Here is a 17,876-nt window from a genome sequence, read left to right as displayed (position 1 = left end):
TATTGTAGTTCTCTTGGGCCAGATTCACAAAGAGATACGACGGTGTATCTACAGATACACCATCGTATCTCTGACGTAAACTGGTCCTATCTATGCGCCTGATTCATAGAATCAGATACGCATAGATAGGGCTAGATCCGACAGTGTTACACTGTGTTACACTGTCGGATCTTTTTTTAAATTTAAAAATGGCGCCGGGGGCGTTCCCGCTGATTTACGATAAATAATATGTAAATCAGCGAGATACGCAAATTCACGAACGTACGCGGACCCGTCGCATTGTTTTTCCGTCGTATACTTACCCTTTCTTTTATCAGGCGCAGCCAATGTTAAGTATAGCCGGCGTTCCCGCGTCGAATTTGAAATTTCCTACGTCGTTTGAGTACGCCGATTCACGAACACGCGCGTCGCAAGTCCCGCTCACGTCGCAACCACTGACGTCCTATTGACGTCAGTGGGAGCAATGCACGCCGGGAAATTCCCCGGACGACGCATGCGCATTTAAATCGGCGCGGAAACGCGCCTGATTTAAATATGACACTCCCCTAGCCGCGGAATTTGAATTCCGCTGGGGGATTTAGGATCCGCCGTCGCAAGTTTGGAGGTAAGTGGTTTGTGAATTAGCCACTTGCCTCCTAAACTTGTGGGAGCGGATCTTAATTCACGTAGATCGAGCGGATCTATAGATCCGCTGAGCTACGTGAATCTGGCCCCTAGTCTCTATGTTGTTTGTTTGCCTTACCTTGTAATGTAGGGCTCACATGTTGTGGCTGAATAATTTCCCTATGACTGTGTATTCACCTAGATTGTCCCTAGGGAAAGGCAACTTCTTGTTCGGGGTCATGCAGTGCATAATTTTATTGCAGCTCACACCAACGCAGCTTAATTGTGAACTATGCCAATTATAAGCTAAAAAATAATTCCACCCTAGACGCTTTTTCCCAATATAGGTGATGGTAGTGCTAGACTGGCTCACAGCTTTTAAATCCAGAGGAGCAGGGTAAAAAAAGGACCTGATCACATTTGCAGAAGGTAAACCAAATACAATGTATTAGTGCAACAGTATAAGAGAAAATGTTATACTTACCTAATGGTAATTTTCCTTTCCTGATATACTATAAAAGTAGGTCTCCTCCCATACCGCAGTATTCTCATAATTTCGTATCACTGCGAAGGCCTTTATTGTATTTTCACGACCCTTTCCTTTTTTTTTGGGGGGGGGGGGGGGGGGGGGGACCTATATACCATTAGGTAAGTTTAACATTTTCCCTTTTCCTGACACAGCATATACGTATGGAATGTACCAAATCACCAGACCAGACGGGTGGGTAATGCTGTACTATTTATTTTATACATATACTACTATGTATCTTTACTTATTTGTGACATTGCTTCATGTCACTCCCTGTAATACCGCGCGACCAAACTGTACTATTGTTAAAGCCGCCGGATCCACTTTATAGTGGTTTAGAAATGTGTTGAAGGTCGCCCAAGTTGCGGCCCTACAAATGAGCTTGGGGGTGACTCCCCTGAAATTCGCCCGTGATGCTGCCATAGCACGCGGGGAATGCGCTCTAAGCCCTGCTGGAGGTTCTAGATGTTTCGCCGCATAAGCTCTCCTTATGATCTTGACTAGCCATGACGCCAGTGTCATTTTAGATGCTGCCAGCCCTTTTCTGTGACCTTCATGTATGACGAATAGGTTTTCCGTCTTTCTGAATGTTGCCGTAATCTCTATGTAGGTTTCTAGTAGGGTTGTCCCGATACCAGTATCGGTATTGGGACCGATACCGAGTATTTGCGGGAGTACTTGTACTCCCGCAAATACCCCCGATACCTAAATAGAATACTTGCCCCATAGACCCACCCCCCCCACCGCAACGAATGCCGCCGCCGACCCGTTGCATACCGCAACAACGCCGCCGCATGGGTTAAACAGCGTGCGGGGAATATCACAGCTTTCATTTAAATAGCTGTAGTATTTTCCGCCGCGACGCGTATAGACACTTCCCCTTGCTCGGGATCTGTCCAATCCCGAGCAAGGGGGAGTATCTATACGCGGCGCAGCGGGGAATACTACAGCTATTCAAATGAAAGCTGTGATGTTCCCCGCACGCTGTTTAACCCATGCGGCGGCGGCATCTAGGTATGGGGGGACATGGCTGCATATAGGGGGGACATGGCTGCATATAGGGGGGACATGGCTGCATATAGGGGGAACATGGCTGGATTTATGGGGGACATGGCTGGATTTATGGGGGACATGGCTGGATTTATGGGGGACATGGCTGCATATAGGGGGGACATGGCTGGATTTATGGGGGACATGGCTGGATTTATGGGGGACATGGCTGGATTTATGGGGGACATGGCTGCATATAGGGGGGACATGGCTGCATATAGGGGGGACATGGCTGGATATAGGGGGGACATGGCTGCATATAGGGGGGACATGGCTGGATATAGGGGGGACATGGCTGGATATAGGGGGGACATGGCTGGATATAGGGGGGACATGGCTGCATATGTGGGGGGACATGGCTGCATATGTGGGGGGACATGGCTGCATATCTGGGGGGACATGGCTGCATATGTGGGGGGACATGGCTGCATATGTGGGGGACATGGCTGCATATGTGGGGGGACATGGCTGCATATGTGGGGGGACATGGCTGCATATGTGGGGGGACATGGCTGCATATGTGGGGGGACATGGCTGAATATGTGGGGGACATGGCTGCATATGTGGGGGACATGGCTGCATTTGTGGGGGGACATGGCTGCATTTGGGGACACATTTAAAAAAAAGTATCGGTATTCGGTATCGGCGAGTACTTGAAAAAAAGTATCGGTACTTGTACTCGGTCCTAAAAAAGTGGTATCGGGACAACCCTAGTTTCTAGGACAGATCCAACATCCAAACTGTGGGGTGTCTCTACTGCATCTGTCCGAAATGTTGGCAGAACCATCTCTTGGTTTATGTGAAATGATGTGTTGACCATAGGTCTGTAGTGTGGTAGGGTTCGTAAAAGGGTTGTCCCGATACCGATACTAGTATCGGTATCGGGACAGATACCGAGCATTTGTGCGAATACTTGTACTTGCACAAATGCTCCCGATGCCTGATCCGATACCCGGAAGTCGGCGGAGTGGGGGCGGAGCCAGTGGGGTAGCGTAGTGTGGACGGCGCCGGGTGCATACATTTAGGGGGACACCAGGCAGTGTGTGTCACTGCCGGATCCGTCCCCCTAATGTGTCCCTGTGAATGGTCATGTACCAGGCAGGGCTATCCGTGATCACGGCGGGGCTGGCCAATCCGTGATCACGGCGGGGCGAGGCTAGCCTATCCACGATCATGGCGGGGCTGGTCCCGCCTCCTTTTAGCCTCCGTCGATATGCTGTCTTCCAATCCTCCGGACACCCTCTCTTCACCTCCTCCAGGCTGATGGAACACACAAGCTGCAGGTGAGACTGTCAGCCAGAGAGAGAGGTTAAAGGAGTTTAGACAAGTCAGTATTGGTCAGTATGTAGTGGACAGAGCAGTGGTCAGTAGTGCCCTCTATCAGTCAGTGCCATCCATCCGTCAGTGCCCCCTGTCAGTGCCATCCATCCGTCAGTGCCATCCATCCATTAGTGCCCCCTGTCAGTGCCATCCATCCGTCAGTGCTATCCGTCAGTGCCCCCTGTCAGTCAGTGCCATCCATCCGTCAGCGCCCCCCTGTCAGTGTTATCCGTCAGTGCCCCTTGTCAGTGCCATCCATCCATCAGTGCCCCCTGTCAGTGCCCCCCTGTTAGTGCCATCCATCCATCAGTGCCCCCCTGTCAGTGCCATCCATCCGTCAGTGCCCCCCTGTATGTGCCATCCATCCGTCAGTGCCCCCCTGTCAGTGCCATCCATCCGTCAGTGCCCCCTGTCAGTGCCATCCATCCGTCAGTGCCCCCTGTCATCACCATCCATCCATCAGTGCCCCCCTGTCAGTGCCATCCATCCGTCAGTGCCCCCCTGTCAGTGCCATCCATCCATCAGTGCTCCCTGTCAGTGCCATCCATACGTCGGTGCCCTCTGTCAGTGCCATCCATCCGTCAGTGCCCCCTGTCAGTGCCATCCATCCGTCAGTGCCCCCTGTCAGTGCCATCTATCCGTCAGTGTCATCCATCTGTCAGTGCCCCCTGTCAACGCACACAAGGCCGCTCTCACTTCTATCACATTGGAGACTTCCTTCTGTCTGTACCTCCACTTGCCTTGGGCTAGCAGCCCTTCATGGTGTGCTTCCCACCCTGATGCTGAGGCATCCAAAGTTATTACGTGAGGAGGATCCGTTACTAATTGATGGCACTTGTGAAGATTTACTGGATTTTTCCACCAATCCAAGGACCTCTTAATTTCCCAGGTTAGACACATTTTTTGTCTGACTGATCGTCTTTGCCATTGTTTGAGGAGACTTTTCTGAAATATTCTCATCCTCCAGTGTGCCCACTTCACCATTGGGATTGTTGAGGAGAGTGTCCCCAGGAGACTAAGGCAACTTGACGCCGACAGGTATTGCTTCCTGGATACATCTTTTAACCTGTTCAGTAGGGTTATCATCTTTTGTTTGGGAAGTTCCACCGTGTTTTTGTGGGTGTCCAGGATCGGTTTTACAGCTGCTGTTAGGGGTATCTGACATTTTTAGCTGCCTCTAATTTAAGGTGACCAGATTTTTTAAATGAAATCCGGGGACATATTTTTTCTTTACTAGTAATGGCAACAATCGGCACTCTCTGCCTGTTGCCGCCCGCCTCACAGCCTCTCAAGTCTTACTCTTCGGGCCCCGGCTACTACTGGGTGGGGAGCGGAGGAAGATCACTCCGCCAGGGAAGACAAGGAGATAGGCAGGTGGCTGGCCAGGATTTGAGCCAAGGCAGAAGAACATGTGAGCGAAGCTGAATGGGCATGCGCCCGAAACTGAAAAAATATTCCCTCCGCTCCGACCAGCACATGATCATCAGAAAGGGGCACAGATAATGGGAAAAATACAACCCCCCTATGCTAGTAGGCACGGCGGAGCGGGGGGGGGGGGGTGTAATTTAAATTTTTGTTCTTTTAATTCTGCACTGACTGTCTTTGAAATTGCCCCTGCCCCCTATTAAATCCAATCTGGGGACAAAACCAGGGACAGACTTGGTACGAGGACAGTGTGCTCAATCAGGGGACTGTCCCCTGAAACTGGGGATATCTGGTCACCCTACTCTAATTGCCCCTCCATGTTAGCATATGTGTCCATGCACATGTAAACAGTCAGAGGTGTTTGGAGGCATAAGCGTTTAGGGACAGTAGAACAAAAAAAAAAAAAGCCTGTGCATCCAAGAGCAGAGACTGTTGAGCTGTTAAAACAAAAAACGCTGCTAAACACTCTAACAAGCGCTTAGCCGCGTTTGACTTTTTTAGGCATTTTTTACATTATAGGGAGTGTTTTTACTCAAATGCCAAAAAATTGCTAACGGAGAAAAACGCCAATAAACACTATTTAAAAACGTGGCTAACAGCGTGTTTTTAACGCTGCTTTTTCCTAGCAGAAACACTGGCATTTCTGGCCATCTCTGGCATCGCTCCCACAGGTGCTCCTGCCTCGCATGCCCAGCAGGTTACTCTCCATCCAGCCACCAGCAATTTGAGCCATCCACCTGCCCAGGACAGAGCAATACATTTTTGTCGCCAATTCTAAGCTAGGTTGCTTGCCTTGTCTTTGCGTTGTGTATGCGCTGGGCAACACTGTCCAATGCAGCACAATTGTTGTGGTGTACACCAAGCCTTGCGGTACGACTATAATAGTAGAAAAAAATGAATAACACGTGTGTCTAAAAAACACGGATTGACTTATTTATCATTTATTTGTGATTAACAAACTGAACACTCCTCTGCAATTGTATGGTTGAGAATAAGGAATGTGTTCTTTGCGATTGAGTGCAATGCTTTCTGGGAAAACTGAAAACAATGTTGAAGCATAATATATGTATATAATCCCAGGATGCGGAAAGTGATTTCCAGGTGTGTGCACACAAAGAACTCGCTGACAGGTGCTTGTTTTCATTCTGTTTCAGAACTATGTCCCCACTGTTTTTGAGAACTACACAGCCAGCTTTGAGATTGACAAGCAGAGGATCGAGCTCAACATGTGGGACACGTCTGGTAAGTTTCTGCTCTGTCACACTGTGGCAGGTGTGGTATGAATATACTGAAAATAATGATCATTTTCTGTGTTTTCTCAGCTCACTTTCTAAATAACCTTAAGACCATGTGATTACATTTCAAGTCGGTTTATATAAAAGACTTGCATATCTAGGGGCGAAATGGCAGCAGAATGGGAAATATTTTGCGTACATAGAAATTACAGGTGTACAGATTTCCAGTGCCCATGTGCAGTACGTTTATATCGGATGTCAAGACGCAGGCTAAGCATACACTCATTCTGGGGTGCTGACTACTTAAGTCGGGACCCAGCAGCTATATTACACCAGCCAATGGGATGGTATCTGGGTGGGCCCCTACATGTATGTGGCCCCACCCCCTTTATAAAGCAGCACAATCATTGGCTGGTATAATTTAGCTGCTGGGTCCCGCCCACCCCCGACATCGAGCTGACAGCTCCTCTCTCTCTCTCTCTCCTCTGTTAGTTTCACACAGTTACAGTTGCACTCGGCTTAGTGTGAAACCTGTCAGAGCCACCGCCAATCAGTGCCACCAGCCTGTGCCAATCAGTGCCACCTGTCAGTGCCACCTACCAGTGCCAACCAGTGTCACCCGCCAGTGCCAACCACTGCCAGCCAGTGTCACCCACAACTGCCAGCTAGTGTCACCCGCCACTGCCAGCCAGTACCACACGCCAGTCAGTGACAACCTGTTCCAATTGCCACTGCCAATCAGTGCCACATGCCAGTGCCATCTGTCCCAATCTAGTGCCCTCTGTCAGTTCCAAACCAGTGCCACCTGCCAGTGCCAATAGTGCCATCTGTCAATGCCAACCAGTGCCACCTGCCAGTGACATCTGTCAGTTCCAAACCAGTGCCATCTGTCAGTTCCAAACCAGTGCCACCTGCTAGTGCCAATCAGTGCCATCTGCCAGTGCCAATAGTGCCATCTGTCAGTTCCAAACCAGTGCCACCTGCCATTGCCATCTGTCAGTTCCAAACCAGTGCCAACTGCCAGTTCCAAACCAGTGCCATCTGTACTGAGCTCATCAAGTGTGTACTAGAGTGACAGGAGTAAGCAGGAAGGAGTGGAGTGAGTGATGCTGTTGTTTCTGTTTTTAAATCGGCCTAAAATATCGGCCAAAAAAATCAGCATCATATATCGGCTATCGGCCGCCCCAATTTCTAAATATCGGCATCGACCAGAGAAAAACCCATATCAGTCTACCTCTAATTACAACATGATGCATCCAGGCAAAAATGATTTGTTAAGATGAGATCAAGTCAGGTTTGCGCAGACAAAAACAAGCACGACGATAACCATTTTACAGGTTGGTGATTGTTAAAATTCCAAATGACTTTTTATGCATATGCTTTATGCTGCATTTGTACTCTAAAGCACCCAATATATTTGTCAGGACCCGGAAATTATTTGAAAGATAGAATTTTTATTTTTATAATTTGATTAACTTCCTTTTTGATTTACATTTTTGGGTGGGAGGAGTCTGCATGTGGTCAGTAAAAGTCTGATCCGTATCCAGTCCCCTATACAGCTCTGCAGCAGCAGGTCACTTCTAATAGCAATACAATATAGTGTAATCAGCCAGCAATAGATCATTAGAGCATTGATCTATTGCTGCAGGGAGAAGTGGGACAGACCTGCATCAGCTTTGCCCTAGCCCAGGGCTCAAAATTTTAAGTCCTGAGCCACTAGCCAGGCCTTAAGAGTTACTCGCCACCAGTTGCCCCACCCAACCTCTGCCCTCCCCCACCCCTAAGTCCGCCCCTAAACACGACCTTGTAAATTATCTCATGAAATTACACTGTTAAATGTTTAAAGCAAAATTAAGTTCCAAAAATAAATCACAACAACTTTCATAATATTAATATAAAGCATATCAGTACTCATCAAATGCAGCCTCACTTTGCCCATCATATTCAGCTTTAAGGCGCCCATGAATGCAGCCTCACTGTGCCCATGAATGCAGCCTCACTGTGCCCATGAATGCAACTTCACTGTGCCCATGGAATGCAGCCTCACTGTGCCCATGAATGCAGCCTCACTGTGCCCATGAAATGCAGCTTTATGGTGCCCATCAATGCAGCCTCACTATGCCCATCAATGCAGCCTCACTGTGCCCATCAATGCAGCCTCACTGTGCCCATCAATGCAGCTTTACGGTGCCAATGAATGCAGCCTTACTATGCCCATCAATGCACTCTGTGCCCATCATTGCTGCCCCACTGTGTCCATGAACACAGCCTCACTGCCCGTTAATGCAGCCTCACTGTGCCTGTGAATGCAGCCTCAATGTGCCTGTGAACTCAGCCTCTCCGTGCCTGTGAACGCAGCCTCACTGTGCCCGCAGCCTCCCTGTGCCCCATCAAAACCGCTTGACTGTGACCCATTAATCCAGATTTTCTGTGCCCCATCGATGCAGCTTTACTGTGCCTTATCAATACAGACTCCTTTTTATTTTTTTTTATTTTTTATGAGGGTGTGTGAGGTGGGTATGGAGGGGGTGTGAGGTGGGTATGGAGGAGGTGTGAGGTAAGTAGTTGTTGTTTTACACAGAGATCACGCTTTAGTCTCTATGGATACCCTGGACTCCGCTCCCCTCCCTCTCTCTCTCTCTCCCCTGCTTCGCTTGTCTTGTGTATTCCCCACTACGGCTGGGATGTCCCGCTGTGTGGCACGGAGATGCATGGGTCTGTGTTCGGCGTGCGGTGTAACAAGGTCCGGCCCCCCTAGACGGCTCATTTCTTCGGGCCCTTTCAGACGTGCGGACCGTATGTCTGCTTTTTCATCCATCCGTTTGCGGATGAAAAAGGGACATACATTGGTCCCTATGTGATTGCGGGTGTCAGCGGATAAACATCCGCTGACACCCGTAATCACCCGCCTTCGCAAAGATCCGATTTTGCAGACAGAAGAATGTCCTATTTTTTCTTCCGTCTGCGGATCGGATGAACACGGACACACGGTCCGTGTTCATCCGATCCCCCCATAGGGGAGAGCGGAGAAAAGACAGGGCGGTCCCTGCACAGTGTGCGGAGACCGCACTGTCATCCGACGGCTCAGCGGGGATCTACAGAGCGATTCCCGTTGAGCTTACGGACATACAGAAGCGGATCATTACTGATCCACCCCGTGTGAAAGGGCCCTTAGGCGTAACACTGATACCGTCTAGGGGGCGGGATCTTGTTACACCGCGCACCAAACACAGAGTCACAGACCCAGGCAGCTCCGTGCCACACAGCGGGACATCCCCGCTGTGTGTGTGAATACACAAGACAAGCGAAGCAGGGGAGCGCTGCAGCCTCACCTCAGCTAAAAGTGGCGCCTCTGTGTCCTCCGGCTGACAGTTTCCTGGCTGATCGCTTCAGCCAGGAAATGGTCAGCCTGGTCCACCCCCGCTCCTCACTCGCCCTGCATTAAATTCCACTCGCAAATTGCAAGCAGGCGAGTGGAATTTTTGAGGGCTGCCCTAGCCTTTCAGATTTCCAGAAGGTGCTGTGATTTCATGTCATGTCGTGTCACACAATTTTCTATGTAAGCACAATAAATGATTTTCGTACATCACGGAACACCATATACATTACTACCTGGGTTATATGCAACCTTTAGGTAAATGGACTCTGGTAGAATAACCAAAACATCTATATAACCCCTCCCATACAGGATGCACTCCAGTTTTGTGGCAAGCAATGAACTCCCAAAAAGAGAGAGGAGGGCCCTCTATGTCCCATGATGTACTCAAAGAAATGGATTTTACAGGTAATTATGAAGAAAAAATCTAAATTTCTTTCTCGTACATCACGGAACACAGAGAAGACATATACATTACTGCCTGAGAACCTATCTGGAAAGGTCTGCAAGCACCAAAAGTTCTAATGCATTTTTTGTTTTGTCAGAAGGCCCCGTGCACACGGTCGGACAAAACCGATGAGAATGGACCGAGGTTCAGTTTCATCGGTCCAAACTGACCGTGTGTATAGCCCATCGGTCTGTTTTCCTTCGGTCCAAAATTTGAAAACATGCTTCAAAACCGAACCGATGGACCGCTGACCGATCGGTCCAAACCGATGGTTAGTACAGAAAAGCATCGGTTCAAAACCCGCGCATGCTCAGAATCAAGTCGACACATGCTTGGAAGCATTGAACTTTGTTTTTTTCAGCACGTCATGTGTTTGACATCACCGCGTTCTGACCCGATCGGTTTTTGGAACGATGGTGTGTACACACATCAGACCACTTCAGCGGTGAACCGATTAAAGCGGTCCGTCTGACCATTCTCATCGGTTTTGTCCGACCGTGTGTACGGAGCCTAAGGTATCTATTTTACTTTTGGATGTGTCAGTTAATTACTCGGTCCTATGGCCTGAAGGGTAAGGCTCCTCACTTTGGGGTTAGAGCTCATTCTACCAGGGGTGTTGGAACCTCTTGGGTTTTTTGCCACCAGGCATCAGTGGCACCGATTTTCATGGCCGCTACTTTGTCTTCTGTACATACGTTCATAAGATTTTATCAGGTAGACGTTAGGGCAGCAGAGGACTTGACTTTTGGCCGTAGTATCATTTGAGTACAACAACTTCCCATTTAAAATGGTGGTTCTTCTTTTCTTGGCCAGACAACTCTGTTCTCTTTGGACTGCAGTACATGTGGCTCTGGGAGTTCTCAAGCCGTCTAACAGGAAGCCATTAAGCAATCTTGAGCAGTAGTGACTGCTGTTTACGCATACCATATATCTTGTTAAAACAACTGTGGGAACCTTAGCTGCCAGGCATGTCTTGTTATTGCATATATGCGGGATATTTACATGGTCATTATCTGCATGATAGAAACATGGCTTGTGCAGTAATGTATGACAAACTCACCCACTCTTGTAGAAAATATAAGAATAACCACCAACCACTATGTATTGAGATAGCTTAAAGTAGTACTAAAGGATAATGTTTCTTACCTTAAGGCAGTGTTGAACACAAAAAAACTAAATTGTACAGTAATATGGCGCAGCTTGACAATTAATTACTTATTACTAAGAAAAAAGAAAACTAACAGCTACCACCTTTGAGGATTGGATTAATTAAATATTTATTTTTAGGTTTATTTCTTCTTGCATTCACAGCATTAAAGCTGAACTCCAGGAATTCAGTTACTTTCTAAAATGCGCCTGTTTACTATGGGTTCTGTCCAACAATGTGCATGCCATTGTATCTCTTTTATTTACAACTTACTGAGAAGAAATTATTCCGGACGGCTGCACTTCCAAAAATCCTTTTTTTGAAGCTTCATATGACAAGTGGTTGAGATGGAGCAGCGGACAAAGAGGTAGGCGCGTTTCGTGCAAATATCAGCACTTGGTCATTACTAAGCGCTGATATTTGCGCGAAACGCGTCTACCTCTTTGTCCCCTGCTCCATCTGTCAACCACTTGTCATATGAAGCTTCAATAAAAGGATTTTTGGAAGTGCAGCCATCCGGAATTATTTCTTCACATTACACAGCATGCGGGCTGGGCTAGCACCTGACTAGTGTGTGTGGGGATTAACCATAGACTCACTCACCTGGAGCAGCTTTTCTTGTTTCATGCCAGCTATCAATACACAGGTTGGACTTGTGTCTTTTTTCAACCTCACCAACTATATAAATATAATTCCTGTGCTCTGACAGAAGAGACACTTGACCCTCCCTCTGCTGTCTATTCACAGAAGCCTTTGTATGTTCACATAATACAAAGCACTCTTTGATTGGGCAAGAGTAGGGGAAGGGCTGGCAGAGCAGTTGCATATAATCCCTGCAGCTGTAAGAGTGGAGACCAGAAGGTCCAGCACTGGAAGTAAATTCAAATAAATCCACCTTGCCCAGCCCATCCTGCACATTTTTTAAAGTGGCCAAATTCCTGCAGTTCAGCTTTAAGGCAAAAGGGGCCCTAGTACATGTGCTACCCCCCCTTCCCCCCCCAGTCCTCAATTTCTTACCTGCTATCCTTGTCAATGAAACTGGCTGCAGGATCATTCAGTACTGGTTCCTGAATTTCCACAATATACATTGAGGCCAGTAGAGCAATAGGCTCCTGCTGCTGAGAGGAGGGAGCGGGGGGGGGGGGGGGGCTTGGCTGGCACTGTGTGTGTCTCTGTACCCACTCCAGTCAGCACAGGTCCTAAATGGGCACATCAGTTAGCACAGGTCCTAAATGGGCACATCAGTTAGCACAGGTCCTATACGGGAATGTGCATGCATGGGTGTCTCCTTAACACCTGCACAGCTAAAGGAGAGGAGGGTGCAGGTCTTTGGGACTCCTCCAGGACCAGAAAAGGGGCATTTATAAGGACTAAGACTACATGGAGATTTTTTTTTAAGGAACTTCATCAAATTTTTTTTAATTTTAAACTCTGTAGCTACAAATACAGTAGCTGCTAACTTTTAGAAATCAGGTATTTCCAGTCCATGGATTTCAGTGCTGTCTTACCACAGGTGATACATCACACCACTGCAGGGCTCGGGCACCGCCATCTTTGTTTTGGAAGCACGCTGTGACATGAATCACATCAGAAACCCTCCCGGTGCAGGCAGGCTGGACCGGTAGCATCCTGGGGGCAGTGGACTTTTCAGAGAAGTTCTACTTTAATATTACTTTAATGGCTTAATGTGACCTAAGAGGTCCGAGTACCACAGGTACCACTTGAAAGTAGTGTTGGCCAGTCCCATTTTTTTACTTCTAATGTCAGCAGGATAGGAATAACCATTAATAACATAACATATTTTATTTTAAATATTTTAAATATTTTATTTGATAGGGCATGTTTAATTCCCAGTGAAAGATATGTCCAATTCTTCCTTCATCGCTTTTGCTTATCTGTCCTCAGATTTAGGAACATTTCCCCTTATAAATAATTACAGTTTTTAGCCTTTGCCTATAAAATATTACTGACTGAACATTTTAGTTTCATGTATCCTATATTAAAATGATTGATACGGTTATAATTCCTTCTTGGGACACATCATCTCTAGCAGGCCTATGTGGTGGCCTCCACCCACTCGCTCAGTATGTGAGCTAGGCAGTTCAGTAAATCACTTTTAATATTAGAAAGTAAAATTTGTGATTATATATACAGTTATTGGCATTATAGAGCTGTCATCTAGTAGAGTAATAAATGTGTTTTATACTAAAAGTACTGTCATGATGATATTCTGTTAGTTTAATATCAAAAGAATCAACTTTAAATTTTTCATTTTTTTTTTTTTTTTTTATATCTTTGTGTAAAAGTGCAACCCTAATCGGAAATCAGTTTTTTTTTTTTTTTGCTTTTTTTTTTTTAAATGCTCTCTAATATGTGCATAAATAGCACTTTTTTGTTAAAATTATTTAAATGATTCCCACAAAGTGTTTTAAATTACAGTGTTTTTGAGTTCCTCTACGACAAAGAAGCTGGTTTTACCGGATTAGCTTTCTAGAGAAAATTTTGTGATTTTTTTTTTCATGCACGCCTCAGAAATGAGGCAATTAATATTATTGCTAAAGGAACGGAAAATGCAGATCTGTTTTTCTTTTTGCAGAAAAAACATGGCGCTTCACAGGCTCAGATAGGGCAAAGGACCCGCCATTCTATGTGTTGCTGTATACTTAATGCCTTCCATCCCTGCATATACTGGTACGTCTCAGTACTTGTGTATGGGAGTATCTGTCTGTACAAGGGTGGGAGCCAAATCACAGGCTGTTGTACACTTTTAAATATTTTTGTTGTTTTAACTAGGTATTAGGTCTTGTTTACACGGGCATACTCAGGGGTAATGTCCTGGGGAAAAAAGTGTGGGAACTCCCACCCAAGACCCACTCCCCCATCAAAAAAAAAATTATACGCTCATATGCATAATTACTAAACGGCATGTTTTTTTTTTTTTCGATCCACTGTACCTTAGAAATCCTTTATGTTACTGGCCACTTCCTGTATATGGATTCATCGGGTAGTGTGCGGGTATTCCATCACTTCCTCGATGCCGCAATGTCTCCTGGGAGCTTTTGTCATTGTTCCCAGGAGCAAGCAAGTTCTCGTGGCAGACCTCCTCAATGTCTCCTGGGAACAATGACAAAAGCTCCCATGAGACATTGCGGCATCGAGGAAGTGACGGAATACCCGCACACTACTTGATGAATCCATATACAGGAAGCGGCCAGTAACAAAGGATTACTAAGGTTCGCCTGCCCCTGACAGTGACTCGAGTTGGGCATCGCCGCTTAATGAAGGATTGATCAAAAAAGAAGGGAATAAGGGGGAATGGGGAAGTTCGGCCAGCAGAGGGGCCTAAAGGGGTTATTGTAGGCAGCAATGAATGATCGAAAATTACTTTGATTGGCTCAGGCGGCTCGGCTGCTCTCGGCTGCTCTAGTCCTGCAAAAGGGAACTTCGTTCCTGCTGTGAAAAAAGTGCAGGAACTCCGTTCCCACAGGACTTGAGCCCTGGGCATACTACAGTATAGTGTACACTCGTGCAAGAGCCGTGGTTGCCCACATACATAGGGATGCACAGATGTTCTGTGCATCCCCGTGCAAGCAGTCCTATTCATGTCAATTAAAACGCACAGTTTGTAGTGTCATTGCTGATCGATTCCCCTATGCGCATGGGTTCGTTCACCTTGTCCCTATCCACTAAAGACTGATTGGATACAAAACGATTCGATAGTTTAGGTAGGTCCTCAGATTTTTGATTTGTATTGTCAGATCATAATGATTGTGGTGACTCAAAGGGCCTCAGGGCTCTTTAGGGACCAGTCACACATTGCCCTTCTTATGTGTGGTATTAATACGCTTTGGGGAAGCATCCCAAATGAATACCTGCACAGGAAAAGACAAAAAATGTGTAATTTTTTTGCGACACAGAAAACCGCAATACACATTACTGTGCATTGTGGTGACCTGCATTGCATTTGTGTCAGAGCTACATTGCATTAGCGCATTACAACACTGTAATGCACTTAATATTTGTTGTGCTAAAGGCACATAATGTAAGTTGTGCTAGCGCATGAGTGTTACTACAATGTACTGCATTGCAAAAGTGTGAATGGGCTCTTAAAGCGATATTAAAGTGGTTGTATACCCGCAGGACAATTTTTTTTAATACAAAATAAATAAAAAAAACTGTAAGGCAAAGGCATAATGTGCTAGTATGCAGCGCATACTAGCTCATTATAAAATATAAAATACTTACCTTAGAACGAGGCGTCGGTATCTCACCCGGTCCACGCCGAGGGAGCTGACATTTTACCCTTCTTCCACGTTCGCAGCTCCAGCGCTGTGAGTGGCCGGAGCCACGATGACGTCACTCCCGTGCATGCGCAAGAGTTTTCTTCCCGGTTTTCTTCAGCCGGGCACTCACAGCGCATGCGCCACTGATGTCAGCGGCTGCATGCAAAGTGAATATCTCCTAAACCATACAGGCTTAGGTGATATTCATTATACCTACAGGTATGCCTTATTATAGGCTTGCCTGTAGGAAAAAATGTAAACAGTGGGTATACAACCACTTTAACCACTTCAACACAGGGCATTTTCACCCCCCTCCTTCCCAGGAAAATTTTCAGTTTTCAGCAGCTTTGAATGACAATTGCACAATAATGCGACCGCTGTACCCATTTGAAATTTTTATCATTTTTTCCCCTACAAATGGAGATTTATTTTGGTGGTATTTGATCACCTCTGTGGTTTTTATTTTTTTTTGCGCTATAAACAAAAGAAAAGCGACAAGTTTGAAAATAACACAATATTTTTTACTTTTTGCTGTAGTAAATATCCCAATTTAAAAAAAAAATTTCCTCAGTTTAGGCCGATATGTATTCTTCAAAAATGTTTGGTAAAAAAAAAAATCGCAATAAGCGTATATTGATTGGTTTGCGACAAAGTTATAGCGTCTACAAAATAGGGGATAGTTATGGCATTTTTATGTTTTACATTTTTTTACTAGTAATGGCGGCGATCTGCAATTTTTATTGTGACTGTGACATTGCGACAGACAAATCAGACACTTTTGACACTATTATGGGGCCATTTACATTTATACAGCAATTCGTGCTATAAAAATGCACTGATTACTGTATAAATGTGACTGGCAGGGAAGGGGTTAACACTAGGGGGCGATCAAGGGGTTAAATGTGTTCCCTAGAGAGTGATTTTAACTGTAGGAGGAGGGGACTCACAAGGGGAGGAGACCGATTGGTGATCCGCTGTACAGGGAACACACCATCAGTCTTCTCTCACCTGACAGGACGTGGATCTGTGTGTTTACACACACAGATCCACGGTCCTGCTCTGTTACTGGGCAATCGCCGGTGACCAGCGGACATCGTAGCTGTCGTGCACGTGCTCCCGAGCGATGCGGCGGAGAGCGCGTGCGCGCCCTAGGCGGCTGAGAAGCCCAGGACGTCATATTACGCCCGCCCAAGATGGGAGATGCCTCCTGCGGACTTCATATGACTATACATGGTTAGGGAAGCAGTTAAAGGGTATTTTCTTTTTAAATTGAAATAAAAAAGGGTTACACTTATGCCGCGTACAGACGGTGGTTTTTTGTGATGAAAAAAACGACGTTTTAAATCATGAAATAAAACAACGTTTTTTGAAACGTCATTTTCAAAAACGACGTTGCCTACACACCATCGTTTTTTCACAATGCTCTAGCAAAGCGAGGTTACGTTTCACCACTTTTTTCCATTGAAGCTCGCTTCATAACTAGCTTCTGGGCATGCGCGGGTGTAAAAACGTTGTTTTAAACGTCGTTTTTTGCTACACACGGTCAATTTCTGTAAAACAAAAAACGATGTTTTGAAAAACGACACAAAAAATTTAAGCATGTTCGAATTTTTTTTTTTTGTCGTGTTTTTTAAAGTGGAAGTAAACCCTCCTATCGTTTTCAGCCATGGAAGCGGACATCTTAGCCTCTGTTTAATCTGCAGCTGCCATGATGCTGCACATGTGATCCGTTATGAAACCAGCCATTGGATGGTTTGACAGTTTGGTTGAGAGCACAAGCAAACGTGACAGCTAGCACTTCCGGCATGCCGGGAATGTTAACTGTTTTTTGTAACTATCAAATTGAAGGGTTTACTTCCGCTTTAAGACATAAAACAACGTTTTGCCCACACACGATCATTTTAAATTACGTTTTTTAAAACGTTGTTTTTTTTCATCACAAAAAACGACCGTCTGCACACTGTGCATAGCCGTCTTTTACCTGTTTTTTGGGTCTTTCCCTGTCTGCTCCTTCTTTTTAGTGCCCCTTCAGCTAGCTGGTGCTAACGGGGCCCTCGCTTGTGCAGGCTCCTACGCTGAGCTGGATGTGTCCATATATACACACACCGCATCTGCAAACATTTCCCCCGCTCCTTCCTTACAGGAGTTTGACTGACAGCAGCAGGAACCTATGGCTGTGTGAGATCAGGAAGACAGGAGAGCGGTGCTGGAGATGGGACAGCGCTGGATCGGTGAGAGGAGGTCAGGTAAGTGTTTAGGGATGGAGGCTGCAAGAACAGCTAGTTGGGCATTTTTTATTAAAGCGCTTTGGGTTCAGAAGCATGTACCAACTTAAAATCATACCTCCTTTCCTGTATTTTCCTTTGTCCAAAAAATTTGATGAAATAAGGGAAGCCGAGTGAACATTAATGTAACATTATTAGCCGTTATCTGAACTAGGCAACTAGAACAAGAAAATGA

The 17,876-nt window shown here is 46.2% G+C and overlaps 1 protein-coding gene across 1 annotated transcript in view; it reads left to right on the top strand.

Annotated features, from left to right (window-relative positions):
• Positions 1-17,876, top strand: part of RND2 (Rho family GTPase 2) — a 292,631-nt gene that overhangs the window by 57,223 nt on the left and 217,532 nt on the right. The window contains exon 2 of the mRNA XM_040331332.1: positions 6,082-6,169. Within this exon, the coding sequence (XP_040187266.1) occupies positions 6,082-6,169 (88 nt within the window). The remainder of the gene's footprint in view (positions 1-6,081; positions 6,170-17,876) is intronic.

The sequence above is a fragment of the Rana temporaria genome, chromosome 12 (assembly GCF_905171775.1).
Source record: "Rana temporaria chromosome 12, aRanTem1.1, whole genome shotgun sequence".
NCBI classification, from domain to species: domain Eukaryota; kingdom Metazoa; phylum Chordata; class Amphibia; order Anura; family Ranidae; genus Rana; species Rana temporaria.
This window is presented reverse-complemented; position numbering and strand designations above follow the sequence as displayed.